This window comes from Lampetra planeri, chromosome 42 (genome assembly GCF_965212315.1).
Source record: "Lampetra planeri chromosome 42, kcLamPlan1.2.h2, whole genome shotgun sequence".
Taxonomy (NCBI): Eukaryota; Metazoa; Chordata; class Hyperoartia; order Petromyzontiformes; family Petromyzontidae; genus Lampetra; species Lampetra planeri.
In genome coordinates this window covers 1,973,521-2,000,438 of record NC_136148.1, presented here as the reverse complement: position 1 = coordinate 2,000,438, position 26,918 = coordinate 1,973,521, and the positions used below count along the sequence as shown (strand labels likewise).

The 26,918-nt window shown below is 45.2% G+C and overlaps 1 protein-coding gene across 4 annotated transcripts in view; it reads right to left on the bottom strand.

The window, feature by feature from the left end:
• The window catches only part of LOC144732291 (teneurin-3-like), a 417,468-nt gene that overhangs the window by 144,690 nt on the left and 245,860 nt on the right, over window positions 1–26,918 (bottom strand). For all 4 annotated transcript variants that reach the window (XM_078613736.1, XM_078613738.1, XM_078613737.1 and 1 more), the window contains one exon: window positions 566–917. In XM_078613736.1, the coding sequence (XP_078469862.1) occupies window positions 566–917 (352 nt within the window). The remainder of the gene's footprint in view (window positions 1–565; window positions 918–26,918) is intronic.

Here is a 26,918-nt window from a genome sequence, read left to right as displayed (position 1 = left end):
AACAAATGTTCTTCATGTGGCAATTCCAACGATCACCACATTCAAGAAAATGCTAATATAAAAACACAAGCGATTCCACAACAGCAACAATTCCAATTCGGAATCGTATACACGCACAATCATTGTACCATGATTCCGGTTTGATGAATCGTGTTAATCTCCCCAGAACGAATGGGCTCTACTCTCTGATTTTGTGATTGCAGCTTGATGGCGGTACAGTAGCCGCTTCTATGAAATCAATGGGATCGGAGTGGCGAGTCAATGTTCGCCACCAAATAACACAATTTAGCAATTCCCCGCATTAGACACCGAGAATTCCAGAAAACTTAAACAATCGCACGATCCCATTTGAGAACCTTACAACAATTCCAAGCATTCCACGCACCGCGATTCCCATTCGACACATGTGGTGTTAATCGCCCGGCAGTAACAGGCCACACTCAGCAGTGGCCGTGCGGCGTGGCGGTGCGGTGCGGCGTGGCGGTGCGGTGCGGTGTGGCGGTGCGGTGCGGCGTGGCGGTGCGGCGTGGCGTGGCGGTGCGGCGTGGCGGTGCGGCGTGGGTACCTGCTTTCGAGCGGCACACTGCCCACCCGCTCCCAGCCTCCCTCCTGGATCTGCAGGGCCGGCTGCCCCCCACCCTGATGCTGGGCACCCACGGGGCTGGGGTTGCGCCGCTCGCGGACGAACCCGCCCGGGTGCCCCAGCGTCTGGCTGTGGCCGTGCCCGGACGAGTTGCGGTGCGCCGTGGAGTTGCGGTGCGACAGGGAGGTGAGCGACGGGTGGTGCTGCGTCAGGCCATGCGGGTGGGGCGCGTCGCCCAGGCCCTGGTGGTGGTGGTGGAGGTGGTGCGACACCGGCGGCAGCTGCGGCTGCCTCAGCGTGGCCTGGTTGTGATGGGTGGATGGTGTCAAGGGATCTGCGCGGCAGGAAGAGGAGAAAGGTAGGTTTGGGAGTGTCCACGTTAGTGCAATGGACTTTGGCACGTTGGTTTTCGCAGCCACTCGTAATCCAAATACGGTCTTGCGGGGGGTTAGGCCGCGTGTTAAGAGTTTCTTCTCGACAGATTTTACTGGCACTATTGTGCGCATCTACAGGAGGTGAAGGGTTAGGGTTAGCGATCAGTTTAACAAACAGTAAGGTTATGAATATTCAATTCCGCAAGATGCCCGCAGTCGTGGGTGGCGGCAGCTTGAAATAAGAACGTTGAACACAGAAGGGCACACTTAGAATGCAGTGGATTCTGGTTATCTGGATTAAACCGATAACGCAAAAAAACCACGTAAATTACGCCACAAAAATTGTAATTGTTTACCTACGCATAATCGTGGTGAATACACAGTACGCGTTGTCTGTTTTCATTGTCTCTTGAAATAAAAAGCGTACTCACTGACAAGTTTGTGCTCACATGGGCACTGAGCCACTCATCCTGGATGAGTGAGGAGCTGGTAAAAATACATTCAGCAAGTTTACAAAAATATTTATTTCACGTATTTATTCACAGGAACAGTTAATCTGCCACCCAGATAATCCGCTCACGGAATATTGAGAGTTGACCGTAAACATAAAAAGGTCCTATTACTGAAAATTGGTATGGAACAAGTCTGACACAGGTTAACCCCTGGGAAGGGGAAATGGTTGGGTAATTTATCATTAGTCCAATGAAAACGCGTCGACATTGGACGATAACACAGCCAACCAGCGCTGGCGCAAACGAGGCTAATTTTGGAGGCCGAATGTGACAAGCTCACCGCGGAAACCCCCAAACGTTGAAGCAACATTAAATGTGTCCCGTTAACCGAGACCACAGTGGCAGAGAAATGTAATTACAGTAAAATCCACTTGTACTCCCGCTGTTAGGATACGCAAGCCAATGAGCACAGCGGCTCCCATTAGGAGGACAGTCACGTGGTCCACACGCTCACAAATCGCTCTCGCTCGACCACAATTACAGAACCGATGCGGTACTCGGACGGCTGTATAGTTATAATGGTTCAAATGCAAATTAACTTGCGCTGACCAGCGTGACTCTCTTGAATCACAACAGAAAGATAAAAACGTGTATTTTTTACAAATTAAAATAACGTAATGTCACAAACAAAATTTTTAATGTATTATTTAATGTGAGCAATTGAGCATCTTCCAGTGTGGCATCTGGGCGATGCTATTTCCTCTTCGTCTGTGAGTCGTTCTCATTCCTGGGCCATGTGCTTTTCCATTGCTGCAGAGATCTGCCAAAAATGCTCCGCTAATTTTAAGATCCTGTCCCGATCGTGAATTATTGTTCAATCCTTCTCCCCGAGGGCCTACCATTTGTGAATTGCCAATCATCAACCTCCGTTTTTGCTGCGTCCATGCTCACCCCGTCTCGCCCCCCCGCCTACTTGCTATGACGTCTTCATGTTTGTGTGCCTTCTCCGCTTTCTCTCCTCAATTTTTTCTCCATCCTCCCCCCACCCCTCCCGTGTCTCGTTTTACACAGCTTCTGATGAATTAAGCATCGTATGCACGCAAGTACGGACCGCTGAGGATCGCATTGATTGCTACGGCAGCAAAGAACAACCATTCCCGGCTGCAACGAAGGATCTTATTCAAGATCCACAAGGCCCCCCCCCCCGCGCACCTCTCTTGTCACAGTGTGTACTCTCTCCCCATTTGCTCAGCACGCATTCACGGTTAAGGACGCACTATCAGTTTAGTGACTTTACAATCTGGCAATTTATTCCTTTGGTGGAATGGCCCTTTTTTTTTTTGCTGATCACGAGCGACTGGGCCAAGATTTGCTGCGCTGTCTGTGCTTGCCGTGCGCGTAGGGAAGAACAGCAAACACAGCTCACCCGACCATTCATGGGTGCCGGTCACTGGCAACCGTGATGCCAATAAACATACATTACACTCGTACGGCTATTTTTGCCAATCCACTGCTGGATGAGGGGCTGTACACGCCATGCAGGCCACGGGAGGTTATTTGAGCACCACGCTGTTCAGTGCAGGTTGGCGAAGGCGGGGAGCATTGACGTGGATTACAGCCGGGAGGCGGTGGCTGTCCATGCCGGTAGTCCAGGGCTGTGGAGGCGAGGTTTGGTGGATCGCACGGATGTTGGGAAACTTCCTGCCCGTGGGCAGTGAGGTGTGATACCCTGGCTTGCCAAGAGAAGGCAGAACAGCAAAAATTGTGGACTCCGCCTCTATGTCCATCTTTATGGGGATAGCGTGTTTCCCCCTTGCAGGTGTGGCTTTTCTCTGGGCGCTCAGGTCTTCTCCGACATGTAAACACTCCTTAATTGGCCGATAACACCTTAATGTACAGAAGGCCACAGAGCTTTGGCAATTGTTGGCGCCGGCTCATCGCGTGGCTGCCTTCCTGCTTGTCTGTGCTTTCCAGCACCTCCAAGTCATTCTCTCTGCTTGAGAGTAATAAAATACTGTGCGTGTTACAAGTTGACATTATACATCGCATAAGTACGGGACAATAATAAATCATGATGCCATGTGCCCACGACATAGCCCTGCATGTCTATTAAACAGCTGTTTCATACACGGGGGTCACCCATCCAAGCATTATACAGGCTCAAGTCTGCTTAGCTTCCGAGATCTGAAGATCGGGCAGATTCCTGGACAAATTGGTCATAGGTGGGCCTCACCTGGTGAAATATATATTTGCTTACTCAAATATGGGACCTGACAGATACCCGGTATTAATTCAACATACCACATGTCATCCGCTGAAGTAGACATTCCAGCAGCTATCACCACCCATTTTGTGGCTTTAAAAGAGAGGTCACGCACGCAATCGTGCCTCTTAAGTTTGTGTGGTCTTTGAAATTGCATTGTTACATTTCTAGCACATCCCACGAAAGCCCCCAAAAATTTAATGAAAGAGTATAATTTCAAACTGCGCCCTCAAGAGATTCAGAAAGCAGGTCGCCGGTTATAATTTTACGAGCCATTTTATTATCTCTCAATGTGCACTTCTGTGAACTCCACCCCCACCCCATTCCGTCGACATTTCCCAGCAGGGGCGTAAAGAAATGGCACATTTGCGCATGGAAACACAAATCGCCCATTAAACACAGCCACAACAAGACCTGCCTCCATAAGGCAGTCGGTCGGGTTCACGGCATGTGGGTAGGTCTCTGGTGTGTGATGTGTCGCGATGCTTTTGACTATTAAAAAAATGCACTCTCTGTAACCGAGCAATCTTAAGGCACACCTTTGCGGGGTGAGCGCAGCGTTCTGGTGTTGTGGCCCGCGCGCACTTTTTGTGTGCGCCTCCAAACTAAGATCACAGTCCCGGCCGGTGGCTTTGACGCCGACGCAACGCCGCGAGGAGCGGTGCGCTCAACCGTACGGCGAATCTTTATTTTGGCAACAAAAGCCGCTGGCGGAGCGCGGCAGCGGCAGCGACTAAAAACACTAAACACACGGAAAGAACTGCGTGAGACACGGGGAAAAAGGCTCGCCTGACTGAAATTAGCGCTACCTAATGGTGCGTGAAAAAAAGAATGGTGCAATGTTACCGGTGGAGTGTTGTGGAAAAGAAAACCCAACAACCCCTTTCCTACTGCTGCTCACACACCCCCCTCCTAACCCCCCCCCCCCCGCCGACACCCCCCCCACCTCGCTGAGAGGGCGCCGTGATATCTTGCGGCGCTACAAAGACGGCGAGAGATTTCTTCGGTGAATTTGGCCGCGTCGTGGCAAAGGAGAGCTGTTTGGGGGAGGGCTGTCGGCAGCGACCGTCGAATCAAAAGCTCGGGCGGTTTAAAGACTCGGCACCTCAGGGCTGCACGGCAGAACACGGCAGTGCAAAGTGGATCTCGTCCTTCAGAAAGGATGCGTACCATCCGCTCCGCGACACTTTGGTGGGCGTCAAGTCACGGCGCTCTGCTTCTTCTTCAGAGAGACGCACGGCGTTTCAAATTTCAGGGACAGTGCCATCACACAATCGCAGAGTACCCCGTCGCCCTAAAGAAGATGCTTTTGCACGTAGCTGCTACGAGACGGTGCAGCGTGAATTTGTGGAGCGTCTAAATACGAGAGGACGTGGAAACAGTGCCGTGTGTTTCGCATTGCTTTGATTAGTAAGACTACCGTACTGTATGTCTCGTGTGCTGGGTTTCAGGGTAGTGCCGTATCCGATGTGTGTTCAGGTTTTGCCAAATGTCTGTTTAAAATTTCACCTTTTTTACGTTAATTTACAACCCGACTTAAAAAAAAGAATATATACGTTAAATCCAGTATGTAAAATATGACATTAAAATCCATTCAAAAATATTCTCCCTTTCTCCCTTGCAAAGACAAACACCGCTCAAGGGGCTGATGGCGGATGGTCAAGACTAACGCCAGAGTGGCAACTACAGAACATTCTGTCCAAGAATACGTTCAACGAGAAGATGGAGCCATGGAATCGGCTCGTGTGCTGCTGCGAGGTTGATTACTAACATCGCAGGATCATGATGGATGGGTGACGGGCTTTGGGCGGCCTTCATCCAGCAGCAGATTGTTCATGGCTAATAATGATTATGAATGTTTAACACGTAGGCTTTCACGACCAATATTATTCTTAATAGGTTTTTGGGTTCGATCGCGTAAATATAAATGTGCCATTAAAACCGCTGCCAGCACCCGACACAGCTCATTAGTAAGGTTTGTCACGTAAACAAAAAAAAGGTCAACTCTGGCTGTCGCCTGATGATGCTCGTTGTAATTACTGGCGAAACGTCGTACTCGAATTGTAAATTTCGATTTAAAGCTTTCGTGACTGCAGGGATTCATCTTCTTGGTTCTTTCGGTAAAGTCACGTAGAATGGAAATAATAAAATAATAAAACTAAAACATAATGCAATAATTCTCACGACGTTTCGGCCACAATTCAAGCAGCCGTCCTCAGGTGAAGAATAGGTCTGTCGAGAAGACAGAGTCACCTGAGGACGGCTGCTTGCGTTGTGGCCGAAACGTCGTGAGAATTATTTTATTATGTTTTATTTTTATTATTTTATTATTTCCATTCTACGTGACTTTACCGAAAGAACCAAGAAGACGAATTGTAAATGTTGTGGATGTATTCTCCAACACACCGGTGTGCTGTACTTGTAATGAATTGGCATGTTTTGTTTACGTGACAAAGTACAAACGCGTGAGTTTAACTCATGCAGTGCATCGTGGCCTTTCACAGCGACATACACCGTGCAGAGGCCAGAATGCTCACTCCTCCCGCGGGTGCGTGCCCCATGCTCAAGACAGCCCGTCACAAAGCAAGCCCTCTTCCTTGGCAGCGGAATAACTTATGCTAATCTCTTCTTCACACAAGCTTACATAGATCCATTCTCTACGCAAGTCAGTCCAATGTATTGTAATTCACTTAATTACATTACTCTGCCAAATTCCTATCAGCTACATTGACTTGTGCAACGGTTTAGAACCAGTCTGTTTTTTAAAAACATATTTTAAACAATTCCCAGTGTGTTTTGTTTCGAAGCTGATTAGCGCACTGCACTTGCAATGCAGAGGGCAACGGTTAGATTCCATCTCCCTGCGCGGCAGATGAAATTATGGGGCGAGTTCCTGTATTCAATGTAAGGCTTTGAAGTGATGTAAAAAAATGTGTCACTTGTGCTTTTATATATGTATATGGGAACATTAATATATACACACACACACACACATGTAAACTGGATGTTGACATGGGATATTTCTGTCGTGTAATTGTTAGCGCACTGGAATTGCAGTCCTCCCGGCATGGCAGTTAAAACAAAAGGAAATATTTTTTTGTTTTTATAAATCACTTTGCCTCTGTCCATCCGGCAGTGAAAACAAATACACTGCCTAGTTTATCAGCAGGTCGTGTGTGGTGGGGTAAAGTGTGGGGGTACGTCCCATCTCTTCGAGGATGCCCTGCCAGGGTGCAAGAGTTGGCCACATACCCTCGAGGGGTCTTCTCTAACAGCTCCCTCTATTGGAGGCACTTCTTCCAGCGGTGGTGTGCGCCAAGAAATTGCAGGGCTGCACCTTTACCCGTTTTAACTTTTGCCGTTTTGTTTGTTAACATAGAAAGAGCAAGCGGCCACCAGCGAAGAAACATTATTCTCGTTGTCGAAAGAGTTTTTGTTTTTGGTAGGAAACGAAGTTTCCCGTGTTTGGCATGCGGCACGCTGCGTCTGCTGTGGAACCTGCTGTGCTCTTTAAAAGCAAATTTGGCACAAAACAACAAATTCATGCGCTGCCAACCACACGGCAAAAAGAAAAAACCCCAGCCCTGCACAATTTACAATTCTCTCTTCATCGTCATCACCAAAGTAACGGGCACGTGAATGCTGATCACCATCAGCATTACCCTAGTCGTCAAACTAAAACAAATAGGAACACGATGTTGACCAATTTATTAGACTGTATTTAAAAGAGGTTTGTCGTGTAAAAAAAAAAACATGACAATTTGTTACTAGTTCAGCACACCGGTGTGTTTGAGAGTAATACTCACAACATTTACAATTCGAGTACGACATTTCGCCAGTAAGTACGACGACCATCATCAGGCGGACAGCCAGAGTCGTGGAGAAATCCTCCCGCTTCAGGTCTTAAATATTCGAATTTCTACTCGAATTGTAAATGTTGTGGGTTTTACTCTCCAACACATTGGTGTGTTGAACTAGTAACGAATTGGCACGTACTGTTCACGTGACAAACCTTACCAAATGGCTGCGATCGAGTGGTGGCGGGTTTAACGACACATTTATATATTTACGCGCTCTAACCCAAAAACCTCTATCATGGATAATATTGGTCGCAAAAGCGAACGTGTTAAACTGACACGGGAGATGTTTAAAAAAAATAAAAAACTGATTGGCAAAACAAGTTGAATTCTTGCAATTGCATACTAACGCCAGTGCTGGCATAAGAGCCTTCAACAGAGGGTAGCTCTAGACAGCGTCTCTAGAGGATATGTGGTCTACTCCTCGACAGCGGCCAGACACATTGGAAGGGGTGGGAATAATGTATATGTTACTGCTCCAAACGCGATCCAGTGTGTGACATAACCATTTATAAACTGAACGAAACATTTTATTTTTATTTTACACAGGTAAGGCCCACTGAGCCTATATAGCTCTTCTTCAGAAGCGACCTTGGCCACAAATGATAGCCCAATGAAGTGGCTTAACACGTGGAAAATTATAGCAGCCAAATACATGGAGGGAAAATCCGGAGGATCCGGAGAAAATCCACACGACCACGTGGTAAAAAGGCAAACTCCAAATATACAGGCGTCAGGGTCGGGATCGAGCCCATAAGCTCCTGTATACCGGGCGAGGGAGAAAACATCTCGTCACCTCAGAAGTAACAATAGGGGCAGCCGAGTTAGACAGAGTCGGTGGTAGTGGGGGGTGGGGGGGCGGAGTTTAAAAATACCTGTCCATTGTTTCAAATGACGCCCCGGGAGATCAAAACGGGCGCCTCTCATCAGTTGCAAGTCCGATGCACTAACTGTGACACCGCGGCAGCATCGCCACCAGCAGAGAGAGAGAGGAAGAGGAAAAGAGAAAAACAATATACGTGACTATTTTATTACTCTTAAAACACACATAGGTGACTTTAACATATATAATACTGGCAAGTAGCTTCGAGTAAAATGTTTCGTGATTACTGAACGGAGGTGGAGATGAAATGCTTCTGCTGGCATTTCATGTTCTGTTCGTGAATATAACGTGACACTGTTGATCTTGGACCATGAGAAAGCTCTGACAGGGAATTAAAGGAAAGTGCTGGAAAAAAATTCACACCGCACGGCAGAATCGCGCTTGACAGTCAGACAGAACAGGAACAGAATGGCCCTCACTTCATTGCCATATTTATTCCCCTCAACTCTTTGTGCCTACAATTCTTGCCGCTCGCAAAAATGCACGAAAAAAACGTTACTCGACGGGTGCTTTTTTTCTGCACACATTTACAAATCTGCGACCAAAGGCGGGATTGGGCACGCGGAGGAGGTTTTTACCGGAAAGAAAAAAACCGTGTGGATTAAAATGCAAGCAATTGTGCCGCACATGACTGAAGCATCAGCGCTTTATCACAAAGCCCTAGATGTTACGGAGATCTACCGATGTCATACAGCGGACAGGTTAACACAGAGAAATGTTTATAGCCATCAGCCACCCACATGGCCTTAGCCAAGCGGTTATCCCTTGTAAGCATCCAAAAGCTCCCATTGACACAACAGCATGCTGAGTCATCAGGTCACATACTATGAAAGCATCTATTGGTAAACCAACACCGCCCCATATGCAAACCCCCTAGCCTCCTAGCAACTGAAGTGGCTTGCATATAAATTGCATCCTTGTCCGGCGTTACATCCGTTGGGATGGGGGGGGGGACCAACACCACGGATCCTACGATCTGCCCCCACGTTATCCGCACACTCATCATACTCATCCGATGGAAAATTTGTAACGCGGGAATGAAAAAAAACCACACGGTTGATCGTGGTTAATAGGAAAAATAGGGGAGTTGATAGTAGGAGACCCAAGAGGTTAGGGGAGCCTAGAGGTCAGGAGGTCGTCGAAGACCCAAGAGGTCCCACGGACAATAAGTAATAGGGTCGTGGATACCAGAGTTTATACCCCATGTGAAAACAAAGAGGATTTTGGAAGGTGTGTATGACCACTGCAGGCTCTACGTACGGGTTTACGTGAAAGCAAGGGGGAGCGTGCATGCGCCTGTGTGTCTATGTTATCATTTTTGCACGGTATTATCCAAAGCTTTGTGTGTTGCCCTGATCGTGCACTATTTTCATTCTGGTTAAGTTTGCCTTTCGAAGCCCGAGGCGTTTCTTATGAATCCATAATCTCCCGAATCCCAGGGAGTACTCACAGCGTCATGAGCATATGAACAAGATAACCGACAACTTAAGCAAAGGAAAAAAGCCAGCAAAGTTAGCGCAGCTTCTGCAGTGGCCCCAGACTGGATACATCAATAATTTGGAATTTAAACCCCATCTATTTTTCAAAGCAACAAAATCACTAATAATGAATGTTATTTAATGTAGAAACTTTTCAAACACGTGTTAGGCTTGCGCAAACTGCTATGCAGCACCGGATAAAATAAATTATAATCAAATCAAGGGCATACTTTGTCCAGTGGTTGCATAAACAGAATTCTTTCCAAAAACCGCTGACCTTTTTTATTAGCAGGTATTTAATTTACCCAGGTCTCCCTTGAAAGAGAGGCTTCTGGTCTCCATGGACCCTGAATTAAAAATATCCATCTGCAGTCCTTTTTCAACCCACAGCTGCATGATGGCCTCCCCATACCACATGAGCCATGGAGTTTGTTTGACCATACTTCACCACACTCTGCGGATTGGTGAATGGCGCAGGCCCAGGACCAGTTCAGATATCATTTGCTAATGATGTGAGCCATGCCCGGACATCAAACTCCGGCCACCAAGTTCATATCATAAGAGCTTTAGAGCTTGTCAGATACCTCTAGTTTAAATAAGATCCTGATAAAAATAAATAAAACATTCTTAACTGCAGTCGCCACTGCACCACCACTCAAACGGGCTCTTACTTCTTGGTTCTTTCGGTAAAGTCACGTAGAAGGAAAATAATAAAATAATAAAAGTAAAACATAATAAAATAATTCTCACGACGTTTCGGCCACAACGCAAGCAGCCGTCTTCAGGTGGAGACGATGGCTGCTTGCGTTGTGGCCAAAACGTCGTGAGAATTATTTTATTATGTTTTATTTTTATTATTTTATTATTTTCCTTCTACGTGACTTTACCGAAAGAACCAAGAAGATGAATCCCTGCAGTCACGAAAGCTTTAAATCGAAATTTGGGCTCTTACTTGGCATTAAAAGGAGATTAAATTGAATTGGCAGACATTCGAGGTTTGTGTTTATATGCCGTTTATACGTCCTTGCCTCCCAATTGCATCACCTTGCACTGCACCATCATTAAAACAAATTCAATAGAGGATGTAGCACAGTTTAAGCGTCCACAAGGCTATCAAACCCTCGAAAACACCTCTTTTTTATATAAAACATTAATTAAATCAAAACGTAACAATATACATGCGCAGATCTTTACTCTCCCATACGTTAACAAATCCCCCCCCCACCTTCCTCACACCCCATGGGTTATTAAAATAAAACAACAGCCAACCCTCTGACATTCCCTCTATAGGCTGTGTAATTAAGGGCGCTTATGACCTGTAACTGTGAGCAGTGTGCTTATTGACGAAGCTGCACCACGCGTAGTGAAATGCGATAAAAAAAACCCCTGAATCCTTTAAATTGAGACGTAAAGATGATATTCAGAGGATGAGCAATAGTGTGGGACTACAGTAAAGTTCGATGAAAAGAGGAGGGAGCAGAACACTTTTTACTAAATCCACCATGAGGCAGTGTGCAGAAATCTACAAAATGACACCTTGCCATCTTTACAACATGGTACCCTATTTGTATTTTTGTATTTTAGGATTGTATATTACGGCTAGTTTACATTTTATATTGTACACTTATTCACAATTTTACATACTTTAGCCCCTTAGTATTAGTTAGACTTTGTAATTTTAGTATAGTTAGACTGTATACCATTTATTTACGTTTTAAGATTCCTACATGTTGAATGTATGCACCTTCCTGCCATAGTAAATTCCTTGTCTGTGCAAACTTTCATGGCGAATAAAACCCTTTCTGATTCTGATTCTGAATAATATAATTCCGATTTGCCAGGGCACCAATTTAAATGTGAATTTTTTTTTCCCTACGGTACATGTCCTTTGGTATATACCACAACCAGGCCTAAATCTAAGTTCCTTTAAGGTTTCTACAAAAACACAAAAAACCCATTAGCTCTCCGGTAGTAGGGTGTAGCTCATTTCAATGTTTCCAAAACAACGAGTGAACATTGAAAATAAGCATTCTTTGGTCGCATTTCTCCATCACCTATTTTCTGATCCAGACCTGGCCTGAGGCTGACAAGGTAACTGTCTCAATAAAAAAGAGAGAGAGAGAGAGAGACATCTCTCTAAATTGGTGGCTAACGGGAAAAAGAAAAATCACCCTGTCCATTTCCCGGAAGATCGCAATACCAGATGGGCAATCCTCGGGACTCCAATCACCTTGCATAAAACACTCACGCTACGGGGGCAGATTGATCGACTTGTCCTGGCAGTAAAACAGATTTAAATCCTTTCATCATGGATATGTCTCTTAAGAACTATACACAACCGGCCGAGGCAAAGCACTGGTCCAGTCAATGAGCTCCAAATTGCTCACACGGGAAGAGGTCATCAGCGTCTAACCAGCAGGTTACCATACAGAGATTGCGGGGAACAATAACGTTTTGGTGCAGGTCAACAAGCATTTCACTGGGGTCCCACCAATTGTCGCGTGACATTTGTAACTCGACAAATTCGGATGACGTTGCGCGTTACATATCACGAGTAGCCAAAGCCCCCACTGCGCACGTCTGATGAGATCGGATGTTAGTTGGTGCGTCGCTGTTTTCACTTCTATTCAGACGTGCGTGAAAACAGTCGGGATGGAGAACGTGTACCCCGGTGGTTCTTTGTGCCTCTCTGTACCGTTGTAAAAATATATATAAATAAATAAAAAGGAAAATGAACGTGATATGTTCGCAAACCATGGTGGATGGGGGGAATGGCTGGGAAGAAATAAGTCAAATAGACTTGGCAGCCGCTGTCTGCATTTAATCAAAATTATTCCAAATTGAGTCATTTTGATTTGGCGCAAGAATTCTCAAAACGTTCTTTTTTTAAAATCAAAACACCCCAGGGTAATGCTCGAGTTAAGGCCATGCATGGGGATTTCACCAGAATGCCGAGCACAAAGACAAGCTTGTGTAAGGAGAGCACCTTTAATCAGAGCCTTGCAGTGCCTCCAATTGTTGAATTTGGTGGAGAAAATTGAGCAGTATACGCGGCCCCAATGTTTTACTTTCGGGGGCATTTAACAGCTCAAGCCCTTTCTGAATCGAGGGGGGAAATATCTTTCTTAAAGAATCCGGAACAAGCATTCTGGATGAGAGACAGCAACCCAATTACTAGACATCCCGAATAGATTTGGACACAGCGTTAAATTACACGTGTGGGTATTTGCTTTACGGATCGTGCGAGCAGACGCGACATGCCGTAGGCATTACATTTTTTATTTAAATGCGAAATCGCACACAATTGATGGAATCATCATGGCAATCGGGAATCTGGCAATAATCCAACGCGCGCAGTTATTAGGAGCTGGGACCGCTGTACCACACCACTTTTGCTTAATGGACTCTGCATGCGAGTGTGGCGTGCTGAGAACATCACAGCTCTTTTGCAGCAGCGGGTCCATGATTTATGATGTCATTTCGAGTGTGCGAGCCTCCGCAATGAAAAATCCCTTGCCCTCTTAGCACGACGCTTATTTTTTGATGGAATTAGCTATTGCATTCACGCATTTATTTGCTTTCACAAACTGCGTGTTTAACTTTTGGAATAGGCGTGGGGGGAGCAAAAACCAATAGGTGCATGTGGCATTAACGAGGATTAACAAACGCATTGAGCATGCTCGCTTTGGAGAAATGGTAGACACGACGGACTTGCATCGCCTGCCAATGCACCTGCAAACAATCGGGCAAGTTTCTTAAATACCTTTACTCACCTAAATGCCCTACTTCCTCTGTCCACTCAGAAGCATACACCAGTTCACCACTGATAGTCGACCGGCATGTTCTGTGTGTGGTGCAGAAAGTACCGACTCAGCTCACGAAGGTTTTCTAGAATCATAACTTTATATCGTTTTTTTAAAGTGTGGGTACTCCCACTTCTTCAAAGTAGTCTGGCCAGCATGGAGGAGTAGGCCAAAATACACCATAGAAGAGGCTATCTCGAGCCTCCCCGAGTGTAAGGCCCTTCCATCAGCAGTGGCACGGGGAGGCAATTGTAAGGCTGTGCTTTAACTTTTTTTTAACACGCACAAATCTCGTTTGCTGGAGGAAATGGCATGCGTGTCTTCGTGCTACTCTGAACTGGGTTTGACGGTCCAATACAGGGCGAGCCACCGGTTCATCAGCACTTATATCTTCGAGACAATCTCTGCACGAATATACTTAAGTGCGCCCTTGCTATATGTGCCACCCAGGGCTGCAAAAAGATGGGGGGGGGGGGGGGCAACAGCTGGGGCAGCGTGCCCGGGGTGTTGAGATCTGCCAGTGCTTCAGAAAGGGACAAAGGGGCTTTTAGAGGGGCCTAAGGGGAGATTTCACCTGGCATTTTATCCAGGGCCTACAAAAACCTTTCAAAGTCCCTGATATGCCGTCCACCACATGGCAACATACCGAGCCTCTACTATGGACTGAGGTGGAAAGAGAGAGCGGCTGCGTGGTGACATAATCCATGACAGATAATGGACTAAACTCAAGAGGAACATTTGAGCTACCATAAATGGTGACCGATGTATATGTATGAATAACTTCATACGCACCACATGTAGCCGACCGTGCTAATTGGAGGTGCGGATGGAGACTTTGTTCAACAAATTCCAAAGATGTCCATGACACTCCCATAAATGAACGCCCAACATGTTGCATTAGTTCATAAAAATGTGAATTAAAACCACGAGGCCTTAATATAGGGGCATCCCTCATTCCCCACGATCCCTCTCGGCAATAACAGAAAGCAGTCAGACACAACAACAGCAACAACAAACGGAAACATCAACCATGACAATGCAGGAATTTGACTGCAATCCAAAACGAGCTCAGCGTCTCGACAGAGTAAGATGTGAAGAAGGCGGGCGCGGCGAGTGCCAACAGCACGCGTGCCCAAGCAGTGTGAAGCAGCACCGAGACCGGACCAGAGCACGCACTTCTTCATTTGCGCTAATAAAGGCCTGCCGGCTCAAATCGCGATCCACGCCCCGTTTGTTTATGTATCCTTTCGCCTTGCAGCGGCGCAAACGAGCAGGAGTTTTCCAGGGAGCACGAAAGGCCGAGTGGTGTGAAAGTTGCCCCCCCCTCCCAACCCATTCCAGCGGGCAGAGCACGAGCGGAGCTCCCCACTCGCTCGGGACGGTGAGCAGACCGCGCCACCGCCTCCTGATCCTAGTGCAAGCTCCCCCACAACGCTGGACACCCCCACCGCTCCTGCTGTGCCATCGTTCTCCACCAAATAAGAATTCCACAGTTCTAACCTCCACTGCCCCACCCCTCCCCAAAGACAATAATCTCCAATATTAGCCTGGCTGTTGGGGCAAGTGGCTATGTTTACTATACACCACACCAAGTACTAATTTTAGGCCGAGTCAACCTAGGGGAGGCCCAGGACCGGTTCAGATATTTGTCACTAATGTTGGCCATGAGTGGGACTCAAACTCGGGTCGCCAGCTTTGCAGCGCAGCGCTTCTGCTCCCCACGCACAGACACACACCTACGCGCTTGGTCAGTATCAAGTCAACGGACTGGAATATCTGTAAATTTAAAGAATGACAGCGTGAGTTGTACAGCTAGAGTGGGTGAGGATCGTAACCCAAGCGAACGCGGTCCATTCCCAAGTTAACCACTTAAAGCAGATTAGACGCATCTTCCGAATAGAGTCTCGCACCTCAAGCGACCAGCCGCAGCGAGGGTGCTCATGGGCGAGTGTTTTCGCTGTGTCAAAATTTCCCCAGCTGAATCGCGAAAGCTCTGAATCTCGCGTTGGTTGAGCACACACACACACACAAACCTCCAATGAATGCACGCAGAAAGGTGAAGGCAGACCCTGCTGTGTTCAGTGATCTGCCTAATGAAAGCGAGTCTCATTTGTGTAATCCTTGTACTGACACCTTAGCATGCTGGGCTTGGAAAAGATAATTAAACAAGTGAGGCTTTGGGACTTTGTTAAGGTGAAGGTAATTAAAATTATTAGTGTGAGGCTTATGTAATCCACTATGTGGAATCGACATAGGTAAAAGGAATTATGTATTTTGTCACACGATCGTGTACATCAATAAATATTACGCATGACGTGCAATATATTTTTGGAAAAAAAACAAATACACGATTCTTGTTGTTGTTACTACCAAGTTGGTATTTGCCATTGTGCGATACGTCTCTCCAGTATGTTGTTGGGTTGTACTGCGTGTTGTTCAGGGATAGTTCAGGAACTGAATTGTTATTGTTTCTGAAGAAGCTTCCATTACCTGAAGCAAAATATCAGACACGATTACAAACATCCTGCGGTACGATCCGAAAACACAGGGTTTAAATATTAATATTTTACTCTTAATCTATAAATTTAGCAATTTTTTTCCCCTAAATTTCATTGTAAAAAATGTTCCTTGCTGCTTAAGCCACCACTTAGAACTGTACTCCTAAGTCAGATAAATGAGAAAGAATAACATGACATTTGTGCTCAGCTTAGCGTAAGCTGCAGAAAAATGTACAGTATCATACGCTTTTCATCCCATTTGTTCTAAAAGTATAGAAATTATATGGAAACAATGTTTAATCAACGGTCATAAAAAAAAGCAAGGTTTTGTTTTTAAATTAAAAACTGCCAAGATGTAAAGTGCAGGGAACTTGCAGCTATAAGTGTTAACTACAATTAGCGTGGGCGACTGATGCATCTTGGTGTGATGTCTTTAGGAGGGGTGTTTTCTTAGCCGTGGGATGCGTACCTAGTCATGGTGAAATTCTTTAACGGACACAGTGAGTATTTATCGCATGTTACGGCGGTACAATTGTCATCAAATTCCTGCATGTATTTGGGCTATAAGAAATACGACGGCTCACCCATTTACATTCTGGTGCCATGGAAGACGTAAAAAAGGGGCTGATGAGAGACGTTGCGAAGGTAGGGGCATTGACACGCCGGGCCTGAGAGTCTATTAACAGTGGGTTTCCACGGGCACAACGGCGTCGTGAATTCTGAAAGCAGAATTCCCGACGGGTCGTACGACCCTGTCATGAATTCAAATTACAGTCGTGATGCGAGCATGCCGGCTGCGTTTCCCCCCCCACCTCCCTTCATCGTCCCCTTCTTCTTCTTCCGTAAACGCCGAGGGATTTGAAATTTTCACCGCAAATTCACGACGTCAAAGTGCACGCCAAACAGAGTTGTAAATTCGCGCTGGGCGTCAGCCCACTCGCACGACCACCGCCTTTTCAACCCTCGAACGCGGATTCCAACGTTTGGCCACGATTGCGCACATCGACGACGCGGCGGTGACCTTCACTCGCCTCCACCAGCGTAGCGGGAAATGTCAAACTCGCCCCCCCCCCCTCCTTCTTCCCCTGCCAAGCGCAAGTGCGTCATCGCATTTGAAATGCGCAATATATTCAAATGACGCTCGTCACAGCAAAGCAAAGAAGCCGTGCCCCCCCCCCCACGCAACGTGTTTTGGTCCAAGACAGAGGTGGCAATGGTCAAGTGTCGGCGGTAATGCAAAGAGGTGGGATGATACTTTGATTGTTGACTTGGACGTGGAGTCCAATGAAGTGGTGGCTCAACTGCCCCAGACGGACTTGTGGTCCATTATTCTCCAAATCATAAGATGCTTCTCATAGTAAGAAGCAGCACAGATTTGTGCCCGGTGTCAATAAAGGTATACAAAGTCAATGAAGATTACACACATTTGGTAACACACACACAGCGACTAGCTCATGAGATGCAGTCCTAGCGACAGCTTAAACAAAAAAAAACTGGATGAAAAAGTGCATTTCATCATTTGGAGAATATGGTACGTAAAATGCAATTATGGCGAAGAGGAACGAAGACGTCCCACAAAGGATGGCACCAGCCCATCCGCGGGGCGTGCAGAAAATGTAACGATATCACAAACTACCCCGCTTACATTGTGACGCCATGCACACAACCGGGCAGAGCAAAAAAAGACGTTCACAAAAAAATGAACAGGAATGGCAACGTTCATTTATTGTTTTTAGCCCACTTGCACGGTAACACTTAAGGGTAGCATGTTACGAGCGTGCTTAAAATTAAACACATCCATAAAATAAATATTATTAGCTTTCCTCATCATATAAAAAAATAGTTTATATCATTAATTAAAAAACCAACACTGATTTGAAAAGAAAGAAAGAACGTAGGCATTATATTATCTCAATTCCTTTAGCTGCTCCGAAGCTGCGTAAATTGTAACGGTCATCACCTGGAAGCACCACTTCTTCCGCCACTGTCTGTGGAAGGAGTAAAGAGGCAGGTGGTGGAGGTTGTCTCACGTAAAGGTAAGTGTGGCTCACGTTCTATAACTCTGGACCCGAGACAGCTGCCAGCATAAACATTTGATTTGTTGTGACAAATGAGCAGCCTTGACGAACCCAGCCATGCCATAAATCTGTGATATGATGGAGATATTCCCACCCATTACTTTCTTCTGCTCATTCAATAAGCAGGCTTTACTCCCAAGAAATGGTTTTTGCCGTGAGATAAATTGGGGACTGAAAAAGCACTGACCTGGAAATCTATTTACCTGGGATCAGGTGCCATGTTTCAGGAGGCGAATCCAAACCATAAATAAGAGCAATTTTTTGTAAAAAAAATACGTGACACATTAAGGCCAAATATTACTCTTTTTCATTTTAGCAGGCCTAGGCTTTGTGACAGCCTGTTATAGCAACATTAAATGCGGCATTCATGGGCCATAACATTCATTTTGAAAAAAAACGTTCAGTCCTCCCATTTTCAATTCAAATTGTGTATATTATTACTTTATTTTATTCAACGTTATTTCCATTTTATTTTCTTGGCATAACCAAAAATAACTACTGACACCTCATCCCAGTCAGAGACCTTGTTTTTATATTCGTAAATGTTTATTTATCAACATATTTGTTTATTTATTTCTCTCTCGATCCAAATAGCTTCATGTGATAATACACACTATCTATGCGCTATTATCTGTATGAATATCATCTTTAAATCAAGGACAAAAATCCAAGTTGAAATTGCATGCATAGCGATGGGCATTACCGCTTGAAAACGCAATTACTCTCAGACCGACAGCAATTTAAAGTTACTGGAACAGAGGTTGAAACCCATTTAAACGCACGACGGAGTGAACAAAATTGCTCGGTCTCAAACGAACATTCCCAGGGTAGGGGTGGTTTGCTTATAAGCGGCGCACAACGCTAACGGAAACCAAATCAAAAGTGCACCTCAATCCCCTGCAGTACCACGATGCCTGCCAACTACCCATCCAGCTTGATTGTTTTGACATGTTCCAGTCCCAGATATAAAAGTCACTTTTTTTTTTTAAAGCCCTAACTAAATAAATCAAACTTCTGTCTCAAAGCCGGTCGAGTTTTACAGGTGCCCATTTGAAGAACAATGTTTGTGTAGGCAAAAGTGGGACACAAAACGCTTTCTTCTTTCTTAAACCTTTTTTTTTTCTGACCGGTGGTGCTGTTCACATACAGAAATATTGATTTATTTCAAATCAATTTTAACCCACCCCTTGAGGCAGGCTCAAAACGATCCACTGAGATGCAATTGCAAATGCATTAAACGTGTTCACACTGCAAAGTTATTTTTGCAATTGCCCAGCACCAAGCATTATTTCACATGGTGTGAACAACAAAGCACGGTCCGTCGCTCTTAACCCTGTGTTTATTTAAAAAAAGAAGAAGGGGATAGTCATTCAAATGTATTCACCGTCTAAAATAAGCTGCCGTGATGTGTATTTTTCCTCATTAAGCATTTTTCCAAATGCATTATCATTACAGTAAGCTCTCCAGAATAAAATCTACGTAGCAGTGATTTATATATAGCACAATAAATGTATTTCTTTATATATAAACAAACTTTACTTTACGTTTTCGAATATAAAGGGTAATCTAATTTATATCGATCCTGGCTGACAATCTTCATGTGTTATTAGCCATAATGTGTTTAACTGCTTATACCTTACACCACTTGGATACACTACGAAAGAAATTTCAATATTTAGAAAGGGCAATCAATATAAGACGTTGCCTATTTCCTACTCACTTCACAACGACCAATCACACCTCCCACATTTTGTGTGCCCCAAACAATGGTGGCATAACTCGTGTTACCATCTCAATGACACAAACGCATGTGTGCTGATTGCGTTTTATGACAATTCACTCGTGAAAGATACAACTACTTTCAGTCAACGAGCCACCACAAACAATTCTTCAGGAACGCAAGTTAATTCAACGTTGTCGAATTTTAAACACGAATCCCACCGTCATCTCACGTAGTTACCGCGTGGGCCAGAATCGTTACACACATTTGCGTTGTTGCTGTTGTTGTTCCAATATCAACGGACGTTCTGTTTGGGCGAGGCGGTTTACAACTTTCATATCCATTTCTCCACCCACAGTTTAACCGTATTGAAGGCATCCGTCAAATACACAAAAACGAATTCGTGAAAAAGCCAGGAAATTTCACGCAGCAACTTACGAATGATTCCAAGACTCCAAAAGTAACGATTCCTCCATCTTTTACTCAATCAGTGTAAATATATATAAAACATGAAATCTACAGTCTGCAACAAAAACATTAATAGATTCGGAGCCCCTCACACTGCCGTGGCTGAATACAAGCTGAAGAGGTGGCTTGCTGGAGGAGTTTGTTGGCGCACTTGCCAATGAGCCGGTTAGTTTTTACTTGGTCGAGATTTGAATGCCCTATGGAATTTAATTTCGGCAAAAGTTTAAAATAAGTGCATGGTCCTATGGAAAGTAGAATTTAAGACCGTGTGACGTTACTAACATGAGCGGTGTTACGATCATGAGCCAAATTTGAAAATTATATGCTATAAAATAAGAATGAAAACCTTTTTTTCCCTTGGAGGAATAGGCATTCAACGTAAATTAAACAGTACATCTCAAGTGGATCGCTGTAGCACGAGTATGTTTGGAATTAAATTAAGTGAGAGGCATTGGTATAAATAGATATACGAAGCTGGCTACCAAAGGGTTGAACGTGAAAGAAAGTTGATGTTAACCGTCGTGCTTTGGGGACATTAAACTCACAGTGGAATTATGGTGCTAAGAAGATTCGAAGAAGATTTTTGAACAATTTTTTTTCCCAATGTTAACTTAAAGATGTAATATTCAACAAATCTTCATTAATAATGAATCATATTCTGTTTGTGGATTTTTTATCTCAATAAAATAATATTCATAAAAAGTGCGCATGTTGCTGATTCAATACTGATCGTGCATTTTAACGTCTACATCGATGCATATTGAATTTTTTTAATATATCAACTTCCAATGTGATAACAATCAAAGGACAATGTCAACACAATTGGGATTTAAATGAGAAAATTGGGTTTCCTAAATACAAATGCCAACATACTATTTGCCATAGAAGTAAATGATTTCATATATATTAATACTTATATATGACTAAAGGGATCAACCATCATATCCATTATTTGATCCGTGATCTTATGAATTGAGTTTCCCGTATAATTAATTCACACACGTGTGTCAATTACGTGTGCCGAAGTGCATTACTGTCCCAACAGTAGCTACGTGTCTCCAAGGAGACCGGGGTAGGAAAAAAAATTACCATTGTAATCACCGCGTTAGATCTGGCTATATCAGCAAAATGTCACTCAAGATCAACAATGCATCCTACCTGGCAGGAGAGCTCACGGAATAACGCAAGCACGTGATACGTATTCATAGCCCACGAATGGCACCACGGCGACACAAGAAAGGTTTCATTTTCATACATCAGCAGGACGCTCCCCACTATCCCACTAATTTTCATAGCTCCATGTGGCAAAACGAAATCTTTCACGGTAAATCGCTCTGTTTGCCGCTATTGTGTTTGATGACACGATCTCGTACGAATGAACAAACGCAAAATCAAATGCGACCGAAGGCGTTTCGCATGCACATATAAAAAAAACGTTTCGGCCCCAAACTCTGCTGTGTGCGATACAATCTCTTTGATGAGATGCAATCGCATTTCAGTAGGATCAGTAGGGCTTGGTCACAGGTCCTCGACTGTTGCTTTGTAAGGACACAATCCTGGCTCGTATTACTTTTGTCATATCAATAGTGTGGGAAATGTGGAACCCCTGTGTGGTTTATCAATTGGCTAACTTAAGATTGGAGATTGGATCCAGCCAGGTGGACCAACAGCCGATGAAAAGAAGGCCTCATTTTACATATGAAAGGGCCACTTACCCAGGTGAAAAACTGAACACTCCTTTACTCTCTAGCCGGGTCAAAGTTACAAAGCTGTTTACTGACAATATCCGGCTGACTGGCTACAAACCTATTACCCGGGACACACATTGTGCTATTTTCCCCGAGTGCAAAATGAGGGTCAAAATCGGTTTACAATCATCAGGAAAGAGGTCTGAGAAAATATTCAGCACGTTATTCACGTTGTCAAGGCTGCATTTTCGCACACGCGGGAGAAGGCCCGAAACGCCTCCCCCCCCTCGAGTTCCTGAAACACAGGCCCTGTGCCCACCTGGGAGGCCTGTACTATTCATACCACGCAAAGAAGAGCTCATCGTTCAACAGACCTTATTGCAGCTCTTAAGCGCAATCACAGGACACATCCTGCCCGTAAGTGAATGGGTACATTTTTGGTTTGGCAAGGGTCCATCTGGGCAATATAGTAGGGAGCGCGATACGTTTCCGTGAGAGAGTACACACCAGAGGCCAAATGCTCACTCATTAATTCCTCCATCCATGCTCAGAACTCTGTCTACCAGACTGGCTCTTTCGTCTTATTCATATGGTGCTCAACCACCACAATGCAGGTCACACCACTTCTCTCTATGACCCCTTCCCTTGCACTGTTCGTCTTTGGAATTGCCTTGCAACCATCTTTATTTCCCCCAAAGTTCCTGTAATAACCCTGGCTAAATGTAATACACGTTGCAACTCTCACCAATTACAAACGGTGATCGGTGCCGTTTGTTGCTGGCTGCATGGCTCTGCGTGCCACTGGGCCCTGTGGGCCAAGCAACCATTGTTGAACACAAAATAAATGTCCACGCCCAGGTGTCAGACGTTGGGAGCGACGTTGAGGATAGCTTATTAACCCAATGGTGACCTTTCCTTGAAGTGAAACCGCGTTATGTAATCGCAAGGCTTAAGCACGACAGCAGCTGAAGCGAGGCCCCTGAGATGGGTCCACAGGGAAGGGATTTGCAAACAGCGGTTGTTAAGACTCCCTGTCCTTGCACCTGTGCATGTCCAGATTTCTGTGTTTGCCATTCAAAAGATAAACGCGGTGCATTATTGCCTAATTTACATTAGAATGGATAATATTATTTGCTCACTTGAATGATTAAACATGGAAAGATGGACACCAGGGAGAAACCCGAGGCCTGGCATCTGAAAGCGAGCCCCATGCCATGACGAGCATGGGCAGCAAGACAGAGAGAGGTAGAGACGGGCGAACGGTGGGGACATTGTGTGTGGCAAACAAAAACAATGTAAAACCCCCTCGAGGTCATGGGCTCACTCCATCACTTCACTCATCCCCCCCCCCTCCGCTCCCCCCACCAAACGGTCCCCACTTTTCTCTCTGCCAATGGGCCCTGGCCAGACTCCGAAGCAGGTACTCCCACTGACCTGCCCCACCACTGCGTTAGCAAATTCCCCACAACAGGTGGTCTGGCCAATGGAGGTAATCAAAGGACAAGAATTGTTTAATTATTTTAAGCACAGCAGCGACAATGAAAGCAGCATTAGGCAATCTCCTCCGGCCGCCAGACATGGGCTATGAAATTTGCAAATCGCAATGCAGATGAAGGAACTTGTCCACGGATCTGAGGTCCATCGGGCCTACGTATGCCCATAGTCCCTGTTCAAACGTATACTTATTTCTGCACTACAATAACAAAGGCCAAGTTAACTACCAAATTAACTATCAGCTCAATGTTTATGGACAATAGGCCATAAGGCTGTAACTTATACACGTGAATGTGTTTGCAGATGGGCCTTTTTAGGGGTTTTCGAATTGATTAATTTCTATGTAAATATTTATTCAAAATAATTATGAAGTCAACATTTGTTTTCATCTCCCTGTCGATTCAGTTCATGAAGGTTTTCTAGAATCATCATAACTTTATTTTTAAAAAGTGTGGTTACTCCCACCTCTTCTAAGATGTCTTGCCAACGTGGAAGAGTAGGGGCACATTACCGCTCCATAGAGGGGCGCTCTCTCTCGAGAGCTGGCTCTGGAAGAGATCCTTTACTCAGCAGTGGCGTGAACAAGCGATAGCAGGGCTGCACCTTTATCTTATACATTAACATGCACATCGCACACACCATAGGCATCACCACACTTGGGCCAAGCTGAGCACACACGAGGTTTTATAGCAAACCCCTGAGGAGGAGGGTGGTTGGGGGGGAAGTCGTACACGCGAGAATGAGACATTTGTGAAACCACTGGCCAATGCATTAAATACATCCTGCGTATTTCACATGAACAGCCGGTCAAACATTCATTAACCATAAATCCAGCGTGTGTTTCACAGGAAAGCAGCCTCTACGTATTCGGTGTGGGTGCCTGTATGTCCACAGAAACCCATGTTTTTTTTAATTATTATCATACGAGGACATATTTTCCATTCTCTCCCCTGGATACACGGGAAAGGTCAGTGGAAGATATACCTACAGCTAATTATATTGGAACAGATTTAGTAACGACTTCACGGAAATATATAACCGACATCCACAACAAAACCTCCAAAAATGCAGCCAACTTCAAGTGCATTGGGAGTATTTTCTTAAAGGATGCCCATTTTGTTTGCGAAGGGGAGTCAAAGTTGCTTATTGACCGGAACAGCAGCGTGTGATGACCTACAATCGTTGTGGGAATTTAGAAACGCGTGCACAATTTGGCGTGGCCACGCGGACGAACGGTGCCGGGGTGTCGGGCTGGATTAGCGTCCCCTGCGACCCACAACGATGGCCCTCGCGGGAGTTCCGTAACATGACGGGCGTGTCAAACATCGGGCGCAGGCCATCCGACCACTGCAACCTTCTTAACGCGTCTGCAACAAGCGCCGTATTTCCCCCGGATTATAAGATACTCCAGAAAGTAAAGGATGCACCCCCCACACCCCCCTCGTATTCTTTTTAGATCCGTCACGAAAAAATTACGTTTACAAATCGGGACAATAAGGTACACGCTATTGGAGAGCCGTCTTCCAAGAGATGATTACGAGTGTGCCGTTTAACATTTCAGATATATGTCTTCTCGAAGATTACTCTGAATAGCATGGCATGTGTGCAATTCAACGGACAGGACACTCTGCCCACTGAACACACCCCTGACGGCGTCTCTGTCCCCTGGGTGGTAATGCATTGCATAATAATGATTTAGTCATAAAGCAAGGCGCCTTCCACTAATGTCTCAAGGTGCATATGCATAACCGTCCTCCGGCAGGAACATCTGAACTACGAGATTGAAGCATGTGTTCCGGGAGAGAAAGTATATTTCAGGATTTTAAGAATCACCCTCAACTTCTGCTTTAAAATGCATGGCAAAATTCGCCTCTTAACATCCGGAGAATGTGCTACATAATGGGGTCGCAGACCTGTGGTGCTACGGACCTGGCGACGTGAGTTTGTTCCCGGCCATGACTGCCAATAGTGCCGAGTGATACAAGAACCGCTCCTGGGCGCCCCGCTTTTAACGAACACGCACTGAGCAGCATTGCTGAAGCATGGCCAAACAATCCTCACGCCTGACATGCCTTGCGAGGGAGGGTTGTCTTTCATTCATTTTGTATTTACCAGAGGGTGTAAATGCCGCTGCAGGGAAGAGTCCACTGAAATGGGAATATCTCTTTCGGAAGGTGTCGGCCTAGTCATGCACTCACCGTGAAGCCTCACCTTACTTCTAGGCCTCGGCAAGGTAAGGTAATTTACCCTTTTTACCGGGTAAAAGGGTAAAGGTAAAGGGTAAAGGTGTCGACATGCTAAGGGGGTAAGGGTAAAGGGTAGGGTAAAGGTAGGCTCGTTGCTTTTTACCTTTTACCTTACCTGCTAAAGGGTAAAAGTTTGGGTAGAGTGATTGCATTGTGGTAAGGTAAAAGGTAGGGTAAAGGTAGGCTCGTTGTTTTTACACTTTTACCTTACCTTGCCGAGGCCTACTTACTTCTCTGCACCAACCACGTGGCAGCAGCAGAAGCAGCACTGCTCTGTAGCTTAATTTATTGAGTTGGTGCTATGGGGAATATACACCAAGAATAATGATTGCGAACCCACGCGGACACCTACATCGATTTAGAATAAAGTCAAACATAGCATGAGTGATGCAAAAAGAGAAGAAGAAAAATAATTATTATTTTCAACTTGCATCAGTGACAATCCTTCGCGATCATAAGATATACTGGACTCTGCAACCACAGCCAATCCAATCCGCTGCATTTTTATTTTAGTCTTCTTCCCCCACACCTCAGATTAGCATGGTTGGCTACGTGCGGTGTGAAAGAAGGTCAACATACATAGATGCAAGAGTCCAGTGCTTCTAAATACAACAGCCCATACAAGGCTTACTGAGAGGCCCACCGCCGACACACCACCAAAGGTCATGACCTCCAAGACCCACTGGAGCATTTCACGACTCGTCTTTATCCACTTACAGCCCGAGAATTCGGTCGGCTTCTCTCGCCAACCGCTTTCTCCCGTCGGATTGAAAAGAAGAAAAAAATATTCCCGAGCACTTTGCGAGTACGAACGACGGCTTTGAGAAAAATAAGGCCGGTAACAAAACGGAATTAGAAGGGATTATAATCCCATCTAACCTCAAGAATAATAATATAGGGTGCTTCAAATGTGTTTTTACCCTTATATGGGACTATCGTTTTTCTTGGGAAAAGAACGGATAATACACTGTAACATGATAACAAATGTATGTTAATAGCTTGTAAAAGTCAGTCTCCACTTGTTCGCCATCAT